The sequence below is a fragment of the Cajanus cajan genome, chromosome 6 (assembly GCF_000230855.2).
Source record: "Cajanus cajan strain Asha chromosome 6, NIPB_CcT2T_4, whole genome shotgun sequence".
In the NCBI taxonomy this organism is placed as follows: domain Eukaryota; kingdom Viridiplantae; phylum Streptophyta; class Magnoliopsida; order Fabales; family Fabaceae; genus Cajanus; species Cajanus cajan.
In genome coordinates, this window is record NC_138522.1 from 4,451,994 (window position 1) to 4,463,477 (window position 11,484).

At 35.0% G+C, this 11,484-nt stretch overlaps 1 protein-coding gene and 1 long non-coding RNA gene across 2 annotated transcripts; one reads left to right on the plus strand and one right to left on the minus strand.

Moving 5' to 3' along the window:
- Positions 1-4,465: 4,465 nt before the first annotated feature.
- On the minus strand, positions 4,466-8,306 carry LOC109789691 (serine carboxypeptidase-like 45). The gene is made up of 10 exons (XM_020348722.3): positions 7,904-8,306; positions 7,675-7,776; positions 7,495-7,590; positions 7,029-7,121; positions 6,861-6,940; positions 6,465-6,752; positions 6,199-6,323; positions 5,854-5,946; positions 5,620-5,737; positions 4,466-5,097 (listed from the first exon to the last, which is right to left on the minus strand). The coding sequence occupies exons 1-10, from the start codon at positions 8,244-8,246 to the stop codon at positions 4,948-4,950; spliced, it is 1,488 nt and encodes a 495-aa protein (XP_020204311.1). The 5' UTR covers positions 8,247-8,306; the 3' UTR covers positions 4,466-4,947.
- Positions 8,307-8,435: 129 nt separating this feature from the next.
- On the plus strand, positions 8,436-11,437 carry LOC109789687 (uncharacterized). The gene is made up of 3 exons (XR_002238852.3): positions 8,436-9,881; positions 10,719-11,094; positions 11,219-11,437. It is a non-coding gene; the product is annotated as an uncharacterized LOC109789687 (long non-coding RNA).
- The last annotated feature ends 47 nt before the right edge of the window (positions 11,438-11,484 follow it).

Sequence of the window (11,484 nt, forward strand, 5' to 3'; positions counted from 1 at the left end):
GCTTTATTAAATAGTTCCTCTGCTCCTGATAATCTTTGGGGAGAAGCCTTATTAACTGCATGTTTTCTACAAAATAGGATACCTCATAGAAGAACGGGTAAAACACCCTATGAGTTATGGAAAGGATATGTCCCTAACCTTAAGTATTTGAGGGTGTGGGGGTGTCTAGCTAAAGTTTTGTTACCTGATCCTAAGAAAAGGAAAATAGGGCCTAAAACTTCTGATTGCATGTTTATTGGTTATGCTGATCGTAGTGCTGCCTATAGATTTCTTGTCCTTAAAAGTAATGTGATTGATTGTAATACGATAGTAGAAACTAAGAATGCTGAATTTTTTGAGAACATCTTTCCTTTGAAGTCTAGTATCAACACTAGTTCTACTCAACCTTCACCTTTAGAGACCTCTAGTGAACATATGTTTGAGGACTTGAGGAGAAGTAAAATACAAAGGAAAGAAACATCGTTTGGGAGTGATTTTTATACCTACCTAGTTGAGAATGATCCTATAAGTTTTTCAGAAGCTATTAGTTCTTCAGATGCAATATTTTGGAAAGAAGCTATTAGGATTGAAATTGATTCTATTAAAGAAAACAATACATGGACTTTAGTAGACTTACCTAAAGGAGCAAAACCAATAGGTTGTAAGTGGATCTTTAAAAGAAAGTACAACCCTGATGGATCTATAGAAAAATATAAAGCTAGATTAGTAGCTAAGGGATTTACTCAAAAACAGGATATAGATTTCTTTGATACCTTTGCTCCTGTTGCCAGGATTTCCTCTATTCGAGTGTTAATAGCTTTAGCGTCTATACATAGGCTTGTGATACATCAAATGGATGTAAAAACCGCTTTCCTGAATGGTGAACTGGAAGAGGAAATTTATATGACTCAACCCGAAGGGTGTGAGGTCCCTGGTCAAGAAAATAAAGTGTGTAGACTCTTAAAATCCTTATATGGTTTAAAACAAGCACCAAAACAATGGCATGAAAAATTTGATCAAGTGTTGCTTAATGATGGGTTTAGTTCCAGTAGTGCTGATAAATGTGTGTACACCAAATCTATGAATGATGATTGTGTTATCATATGCTTATATGTGGATGACATGCTCATTTTTGGTACTTGTGATGATATAGTGTTTAAAACTAAATATTTTCTTGCATCTAATTTTGATATGAAAGACATGGGTGAGGCAAGTGTAATCTTGGGAGTTAAAGTTGTAAGGAAGGGTGATAGTATTTTACTATCCCAAGGACATTATGTTGAAAGACTTCTTAAGAAGTTTGATTATTATGACTGTAAGTCTGTGACTATCCCTCACGACGTTAACTCTCAACTGAAACAAAATAAAGGAGAGTCTCTTGCTCAATCTCAGTATGCCCAAATTATAGGGAGCTTACTGCATTTGATGAACTTTTCTAGACCCGACATTGCATATGCAGTAAGTAGACTGAGTAGATATACCCATTGTCCCAATCAAGATCATTGGGAAGCACTTGCGAGACTCATGAGATACTTGAGAGGTACCATGGATTATGGTATTGAGTATAGTGGATTTCCCGCTGTACTAGAAGGGTACAGTTATGCAAATTGGATCTCTGATTCAGATGAGACAAAATCCACTAGTGGCTATGTGTTTACACTTGGTGGTGGTGCGATTGCTTGGAGATCAGTCAGGCAATCTATTATTGCTAGATCAACCATGGAGTCAGAGTTTGTAGCTCTTGAAATGACTAGTACTAAGGCTGAGTGGTTAAGAAACTTCTTGGCAAACATTCCCCTAGGAATGAAACCAACCCCATCAGTGTCAGTACATTGTGACAATCAGTCAGCAATAGCCATAGCTAAGAATAAATCGTACAATGGGAAGAATAGACATATACAATTGAGACATAATATAGTAAAGCAGCTGCTGAAGGATGGGACAATTTCCATCAATTATGTGAAGTCAGAAGGGAACTTGGCAGATCCTCTGACAAAACCCCTAGGGAGAAAAATGATTTATGAAACATCGAGAGGAATGGGACTAAAGCCAATTGAAAACAAACAAGTGATGGTAACCCAACCTTTGTGATTGGAGATCCCATGAATAGGGTTCATATGGGTAAGAACAAGTTACTTGTTAGTTCTGCTAGCACTAAAATTACATTCTTGTCCCTTCCTTAAATATGAGAAAGTGCTAGAGCTGCATTACTGAGAGAGTAAGTTTTATTGTCAAACTTTATGATGAGAAAGCTTGACACATTATAAAACTTTTAATGATTTTCATATCCCTTACGGGTGGTGTATGATTTGCAACATGCACTTGATGAAATCACCTATATGAGTGTCAAGTGGGGCCGCTTGCATGAGATCTTGGCAAGATCTCTAAAGCACTCATGAATACCGGGCACGCGCATGGCCTAGTAGTGCAAAATAGCGATAACGACAGTGAATTGTGGGGGTGTAATATGATTGATAAAACCACTAATATACATCAAGTGCATTGGTTCATATAGCTTGCTACACCAATCTCACTGTATGTTAAGTATTATCAATCTAGGACTGGTTCATATAGCTTGCTACACCAGGTCCACTGTATTACAACCAATATGAGAACTCAGTTTCTTTTTCTATCTCTCCTTTAATGTAGTTAAATTTAAAGTATTTCCTTTCGAAATATGTGGGGGATTGTTGCACTTATATGTGATATTTCAAAAGGAAATAGTCCCACATTGCTTGGTCCACCTATATGTAGAGCCTTTATATATTAAAGTGCTCCTTAAGCTTCCAAAGAGGCAAGCAATGGGTAGTGGGCTCGCGCACGTGAGAATGGGCCTTGTGAGCCTATTGTAGTTCAAATCTGTCGATTTGCCCCCCCTGCGCGTGCGATAATCGTATTCGGAAATATTTTTATTTTTGATTACATTAATTTTTCTTAAAATTAATTAAAGAAACCTTATCCGAATATGACCGTTTTTCCATTTCAAAATTCAAACTTCATTCCGTTTTGAAAAACCGATCAAATCTTATCACTAAAAATTCGGATCAGTTTTTTTAATTATACAGATTTATTATTTTAATTAATTCGGGTTAATTTCTTAAACGGTCAGATCCTTTTAGGGTTACTGAGACTCTATACATATAGGATGCAGCATCAGGGGATTTTACTACCGTTGTTGTTCAGTGTTTCAGGTTTCAGCTTCATTCAACTTGCGTCCGCCGTTTCAATTACTACATCCAAAGCGTTATCCTAATTCTTCTTTGTTTATATTAAAGGAGTTTTCTGCTTTAAAAATCCTAACATTAAAAATCCTAACATTATTCTTTCAAAATAACTTTTGGTGTGCATATAGATAGAGTCATCAGAGGAGGAAATTTGGATTAGTAATTCTTAACACATCAAGATGCATGATTTCATGCCACAAATCATACCATTAAAAAGCAAACAATATCAATATGAAATCCTTCACGTATAAGATTTTTAAAATGGGAAGTACTATTTTTTTCAAGCCGACAACAAAAAACGTAACACTTTCTAAACTGTAGAGATTAGTACAGAAAATTTTGCCTCTACTATCAGAGTTCTTTCTTATACACATCAAGAGATCCAAACCTAGTATCCAACTAAATGAAAATTTGAAATATTATGTTTTTCTGATTAAAATTTTGAAATAGTTCTCTTGGATCAAAAGCAAACAATCGGTGCTATTAAGCAAAATGAGGCATATTACATTTTGTCCCTTGTGTTGTGTACGATGGAGGGATGCAAATCCATACTAGTGAAATCACCAAACCACTTTTATGCCCTTTTTTTTTTAACAACTTTTGTGCATGTTTTACACTGTTTCTTTAGAATTTGTGCAGTTATGCTATGCAGAGAGGACAAACGGGATCAGAGAATCTACCTTTCTGAACAAAAAGTTGTTCCCTTAGGGGAAGACTTGGTACTTAAGTACAAACTCTCCTGTAAAGATGATTTTTATCTTCTGAATTATCCCTAGTTTACGTCATTGATGATATGTAATTTCCTACATATATTGCATGGTTTCAAAAGCCAATAATGGCAAATGAAAAATAGACCAATGTCTCAGAGCATATAGATACTTACTCCTTAGTTTAGTTAGTGTCAACACTGTTTAGCTCTTGGACGTTATAATTAGTTACCTTACCACTATCTAAGCTGTTACAATTAGGCCCTTGGTATAGCTCGCACAGCGCTTACCAGTAAATAGTACTTTAAAATCTAATTTTTATTATGTGGTGAGAGTAATATTCTTATTCATCTGATTGATAGAAACTTCACATGGACACTCCATCCATCCATATTATAATTTGCTTGAGTATAGAATTGCTGTTCCTATAATGAAAGCTGATTTTGAAATAGAGAAATTATATTTGGACAATATATTTGTGCAATTTTTTGTACATAAGTAGAGAAAAGAAAGAACTGCGGAGTAAGATGAATTGGAGAAATAAAGAGAAAAAAGTAGTGCTGCAAAAAAGTAATATATAAATGATACAATTCTTTAAACTACAGTTGCTACTTGATAAGAATTACTTTTGTATTTGCTTTGAGTTGTTCTAAGTGACTTCATCAGTCAACACCTTTTTACACAAAATGTGACATTACTGATGTTTGCATGCAGGGGCTGAATTTACATAATATTATAATCCTCATTGTTTGCCTAGAAATTTATAATAAGAACATAGCCGTATTCTCTAACAACTTTTTTACAGAGTCTCTTTAACTCAAGGATCCATTACATTTGACATCTCAAGAACAAGCAAGCACACAAAAGCTCACATACAAATGTTGAAAACCCAAAAGAAAAAAAAAAAAAAAAACTTTTTCCAACTTTTCTTTTGACATTCTGCACAGTTAATACATTCCTTTTCTAATGATATGGTATTAAAAAGGATAATGCTTACTTACAATCTACACTAAATAAGTAAACACAAAAAGGGTGCGTCAGAAAGCTTCAGGTAAAGGCCTGCCATCCAAGAATGACTTGAATAGCACAAGTGATCTTTCAGGTTGCGAGAAAGGGGCTTCATGGGAGGCACCTCTAACAGTAGCAAATGACAGGATATTGCCATAAACTTGAGTCCACCCGCCAACCTATGTTTCATTAACTTGGATTAGTTTCTGATGTATATATACACAATTATGTTAAAAAATGGTGTTACTTCCATGGGAAATGCTTTCTACATTGTTGTGATTCTTGTGAATGCAGATATAATATAGTTCGAAGAAGAAGAAAAAATCTACATATTACATAACGGACAAAGATTAAAACAAAGGTAAGGATATGAGATCATTCCACTTAGGGAGAAAACTAGTCACTAGTCAGTCCACCGAAGGCTTCTGGCCTCTTATAAAGCAAAACCAATACTTTCTCAACGGTTTTCTTACTAATTAAAACTTGCAAGAAGTTAAATAGATGGCAATTGACTCGGTTCTTTTTTAAATTCTCTTCTTAAAAGAACTCGTGTCAAACATAATTTTAAAGATATTTGTTTTTTTTTTTAAAACTAAGAATAGGCTAAAACACAGAACTTTCATGTAGAAACTAATTGAATCAAGAAGAAAAGAAACCAAAAGAAAAGGGCTAAAAGCTACCTTAGTAATTAGCGTACATACCTGCTGGCCTTCAAACCATACTCTATAAGGCCCTGTTGTATTCAGTCCTAATTTTCTTGCCAACTTCTGAACTAAGGTACGGCTTCCAGTCAGTGGAATCACGGAATCTTGATCTCCACTGTAGCAAGAACAACACGCATGGTTATGTTAATTAGCACAAAAAAAAAAAAATGTGTGAGCCCTCAAGTTCAAGTGATCAAATAGATGAAAAGGAGAAGTTTTAGTTAGAGTTACCTGTAAATTAAGACCCGAACTCCAGCTTTTATCAGTAATCCAACAACAGGGAGTGTAGGCACTTCCAGGTTCAGCATATCATAGTCCAGGACGCTGTTTCCAATATAATGTAGGCAGTGATTACATTACATGGTTAAATTACAATCAGCACAGACAAGTTAAGCTAATTCTGAGCCTGTTTTGATACAAGTTAAAGGTATTTTTGAGAATCTCTCTATCAAAAATAAAAAGTTATTTCTAGTAGAAAAGTTCTCAGAAGCATTTATATCGTTTTATCTTTCAATTTTCAAGACCAATTAAGTAAAGCAAAACCACAAGACTTTTTGCTTAGTATGAAGGCTTTACTTGCTGCAAACATCCCACTTGCGAACTCCAACTAGCTTAGCATGAAGTGCCTCTTGTACATCTTTCCGGTTTAAGTAATTTGTGACCTTGTCATCTACACACACGTCTATGCTTTCATTTGCTTCCTGCCATGCCATGATATAAGGCAAGAGTTTAATTGAACAAGCCTAACTTGAGAAGCACTGATCTGAAGTAAAATAGTAAATGAAAAAAGTGATGGAAATTGGAGAAGCGTGAGAAGGGAAAGCCAAGGAGAGAAGACTCACTTGGGTTTGAGGACAAATAACCTTGGATTGTGATAGCACCGAGGAAATGCAAACATCAAGGGTGACATCATATTTGTCCACAAATTTACTGGTTTCTTTGCTCACTTGGCCCATAACCTTTGAACAAAGAGGCGAAACTGAGTCCCTATAGTACTCACTCACGTACCTAGAATAGTTACACACTGTGGTGAACATGTTGTAGGTTGAATCTGATATTAGTCCATGAGACCAGAAGAACTCAGCCCTTGAATTGAAGTCAGTTGCATATTCTAGAACTGGATTACCCAACTGCAGTTAAATGCAAGAGACCATTTATTCCATAATTTCCATTTTGGCATCAGTAAATACCAAATAGTATTATGTAAGAAAGAAAGCATAAATGTTAATGTCACTCACGGCAATGCCTTTTAGATTGAATATCTTGTTCTTTGTGTTCATTTCAATCATAAGCTTTGCAAGTTGAGGAACATAATGACCTGATACATGCAACTTTTTCAATGTGTAAGAACAAATAATTGCTGTAACCTGCTTTGGAATTGGAATTCCCAAGAATGACAGGTTTACCTGCATAGCTTTCCCCACTTAGAAACAAATCTCTGCTCCTGTATTGGGGGAACTTGTTGAACCAGCGTATCAGGAATACAAGGTTGTCCCTGGCTTAAGAAATCAAAAGCACTGCTTCAGAAGACAAAATATGTAATTTATGTAAAAAACGCCTGACTATAGTATTCATTATTCAAGGACAATACAATCATACTGAAACCAAAAGCATATCATTCTTCTAATGCTTGCGTAGAGAATAAGAGAAGAAGAAGAATAATCATGTAAAGTGCCACACAAAAGTTAGCATGGCATTTAACCATTGATCACTCTTTTGTCTCAACTTTTTAAAAGCCTAAGCAGCATACAAATGATACGTGCCTTTTCCCATAGAAGATAGAATTAAAAGAAGCTTTTAAAGAGAAACGTTTTGTCCTAAAAGATTAAAGAAAAAAAGGGTATAAAGTCTAATAATATTAATGAAGAATACCTGTTGCCTCGTCATTCACTGTCATATATGAGGAGCTACCTTTAGCATAAGAGAACCCCACTCCAACTGGTGTCTCTAAATACAGCATGTTTGCCTCTGCAGCACAAAAGTAACTCAATCAGTAGAAGAATGAAATGCAGGCCATTCTGGCAGGTATAATGGAATGTGGCAAAGTAGTACCTTTATTCCAACTATAATCATTTTTAATCAGAAATTCTCCATTTGGTCTGAATGGTCCGTTCTCTGAGAATGCTCCTACTCCTAGAGAAGAACAACCAGGTCCTGAATCAAGAGCAGCAATTAGTCAAACTTAATAATCCATGATGTGAATACAACTGCTGCTATTCTCATTTAATCCGAAGTCTTAAAAGTTTTTTAATATCAAATTTTGAAGCAAGGGATTGCAGACCTCCATTGAGCCACAGAACAAGAGGCTTTGAAGCTGGATCAGTTTCTGACTCAGAAAAATAGTAAAAGAGAGACTTGTGTTTCTTGTCATCCACAGTGACATATCCCGAGAACTGTTGAAAGCCTACGTGTGGTTGTCCAGGAAGAGCAAAAATTATGTCTGCATGAGAAGGGTGAGAGAACACTTCCAAGGAAAAACTCAAGTGAAGCAAAACCACTGCCATTGCCATGGTGATGGACTTGGACTTCCATGTTGGCCACTTCATGGTTTCACAAATGGGGAGAGAAGTAACAAAGAGAAGGACTGAAAGTGCTGTATTTAAAGTGTTACCCAGTGAGAACATGAATAGCAACGTGAGAAATGGCAGCAAGACTTTTTTAACACACTTTTTAGAGTATTCTTTATTGTTGATTAAAATTTTGGATTTATAAGATGATGTAGGTCTTATTCTCTATTTAAGGAGACTTTCCTTAGCATTTGATTTAACTTTTTCTTTTGTAGTTTTCTTGTCTAAAAAAGAAAAGATTAAGGTAAATATATTTGGAAAAAAATTCTTAAGAAATTAAGTTTTATCCATAAGGGAGAGGGGAAATAATAAAAGAAAAAGCTAAATAAAGTGACTTTTAAAAATAAGTTACATATAATTATGTCCACAAACCACGTCAACCACTAAAACTAATGCACAAGTAAATGCAAACTCAACTAGTGTTTAAAGACTAATTTTATTCCTTTCGAAGATTCGAGATGTGTGTGAAAACCAAATGAGTTTAATTCAACTTAGGCTGAAAAAAAAAAACCACTCAAAAACTTTTTTTGTTTTTGCATTGAAAAGCATATTTTATTTTTCATTGAATATGATTTTAAATTAGTATCTAACATACACAAAAAATATCAAAGTGAATTTTACTTCTTTCAATAAAGTATTTATTGGACGCATCAAAAAAAAATTGAACTTCTATCATGTTTAAAAAAATCAACTATCTAACATCTTGATTGGACTTTGTCGGTTAAAAATCTTATTTTTAACCTTTAATTTGTCCAACAGACACAACCATATGATTTTTAATAAATTTAATGACTAATAAGGAGAGTATTGAAAAATAAATACAACTTTGCAGCAGTATTGGTTTAAGGTGGGCCATTAAGGTTAGGTGGCTGGAAATTTTATCTGTTCCATTCTAATTATGATTACAAATTTAGCTTTTCAATGGCAGGCCTGAAAATGGTGTTGAAAGAGATGTGACAGAGGCAATGACCACGGTGTGCCCTGTCTTTCTACACCAGTGCCAAAAAGCTAATTATGAAAAGAGTTGGAATGCTCCAAGCTGAGTCAGCGCAAGTTTTCTGCTTTGAAAAGGAAAATAGTTTTTGGAATATGGCTCTGCCTTGAATAATATATTCCTTCTCAAAAATTACAGCGTTTAGATGATCTTGTTTACATTTTGTTTCTTGTTTTTTCTCTGTCGATGTATTAACAACAAAGATATTGCATCTGTGTCCCTTTTGCACTTGGAAAAAAACAAAAAAAACTTGTATCCTTTTGACTGCATCAACAGGAATGTGTCCCTTCCATGGAAATTGGCTTTGTGGGGTTACTTTTCACTCCTTAGAAAAATGTGTATTTTTTTAAAAATCTCATTTTTCATCATAGGCTTAGAGAAATATTAGGATTCACAGCATCTTGGGTAGATGCTCTAGATATGCAGAGTGTAAAACAGAAATGCACAGCTCCTTTTTTGGTTTTTTAAAAGAAAAATGTTTTATTCATTGGTTTTTCTTGATCAGCAAGTACAAGCAAGATTTGCACATGGACAAGATAATGGAGATTCCAAGGAAAATAGAGCCATCTTACTTCTGTAATGTCCATTCAATTTTAAATATATTTGTGGCTTGTCAGAGAAGCTAGAAAATCTGAAGAATACTCAAATGCATCATCAACCATAAACAATACTCACTAAAGAGCTTGAGTGATGAAGAGGTATACTTTCCCTTTTTTTTATATTTTATTTACTGCTCGCCCTTCATGAAAAGAATATTTATTTAAGTAATGAGTGAGATCTGGGATGAGTTTTTTTCATGCCTATAATAAGTGTGTTGTTGAACAGACCCAAAACCCAAATATTTTTAAGTGGAAGTGGAAATCAGATCAGCTTAGTCCCATAAAGGCTAATCTTTTCCTTGTGGTGGTTAAAGACTTATCTTTATGTACTTATGTGGGAATGAACTTGTTCCCTTTGACCAGTTGTGAAAAGGCTTTTCTTATAATTATAAGGTAACTCTTTGATTTTTTTTTTTTTTTTCAAAATCTTTTTGTCTTGGTGATGAAAAAGCAAATACAACCCCACCTCCATCCATCAACTATATATATTTCTTTTTTGCTTACAAACTCACATGCTAGCCTCCACGGAGCCACATGTTCCCCATTGGGGCCACAAACCTTTCCACGCTAGCTTCTAGTGGGGTCCTACTCCATTCACCATTTCAATTTTCAACCATGCAAGCTGTGTTGTATAATGCTAGTTAGCCATGTAACAGCGCAATTTATGGATGTTTATGGTTTGGCAAACATTTGGAGTGGTTTGAATCGACCCCATCTAACTAGAATTGAAGGGAGAAAGATGGTCTAGTCAGGGTATAATTACTACAAAGCCTTGGACCACTCTAACCACAAGGGTAGATAGGTTTTTATTTTATTTCCACAAGACAAGGGAGAAAAAAATGCAAGATAATGAATGCCAAAAAAAGAACAAACTATAAAATGACAAATTTGATCAAGATTTATTTGGTGGATTCTGTGCTTCTGTTGTGTTTGCAGCTCAAAGAACTGGTAAAGGAGGAGAAAATGGTCCCTACCTTTACAGCTTTTAGAAAAGATTTCAGAATTTTCATCATTACTAGCACTAGTGTCACTGATTTTGGCGTTCATCTCCTCATTGTCAAAATATTCTATTGCCTCTCAAACCAAAATTCTATTCCTAACCAACTCCAAAACAAAAAGCGAAAGGAAGAGTAGGTGCTTATAATGCTTAGGAAAATTTTAAGTGACAAGGGTATGACTGAATATTTTAACCATGTAGAAGTGGTTAGAATGACTTTTAAGCATCAGAGTTGGAAAATGTGTGGAAGAGTGCGGGTGAAGCCTATATTCTGCTTTCGAATCCTTGCAAATAGAGCAAAGGCATGCCTTTTTGGTGAGTGATCGTCGGTTTTTTTTTTATTTCGTTTTTTTCCTCAAAATTTGGGTCCTTTTCACGGTAGTCACAAAAAACACAAGTGGAGAAAAAGCTCATCAACTTTTACTATTAAAATACGCAGGCTTTCCTTCTTTTTATGATCCGGGTTGCTATGCACCAGCCACTATTGGAGTCAACAGGACCCCGCGTGAGTAGAGCACCATCAGAGGTCTGAACTATATTCTCAGAATCCATAATATATGTGGACGACTAGAGTATCCACATTTTCTGCAAACAAAAGCACGCTCCTCATGTATGGGTTATGTTATAAACTATCAATATTATTATTTATTTGTTATTATTATTACTGTCGGATAAGAGAGGTATTTTTTATTTTATTTTTGAGGA

Excerpts from the sequence above, each read along its gene's own strand:
- LOC109789691 (XM_020348722.3), bottom strand. The coding sequence starts at position 8,246 with ATGTTCTCACTGGGTAACACTTTAAATACAGCACTTTCAGTCCTTCTC. Across the intron at positions 6,753-6,860 it reads TCAATCTAAAAGGCATTGCC|TTGGGTAATCCAGTTCTAGA; the intron begins GTGAGTGACATT and ends ATTTAACTGCAG. Across the intron at positions 5,098-5,619 it reads TATGGTTTGAAGGCCAGCAG|GTTGGCGGGTGGACTCAAGT; the intron begins GTATGTACGCTA and ends AATGAAACATAG.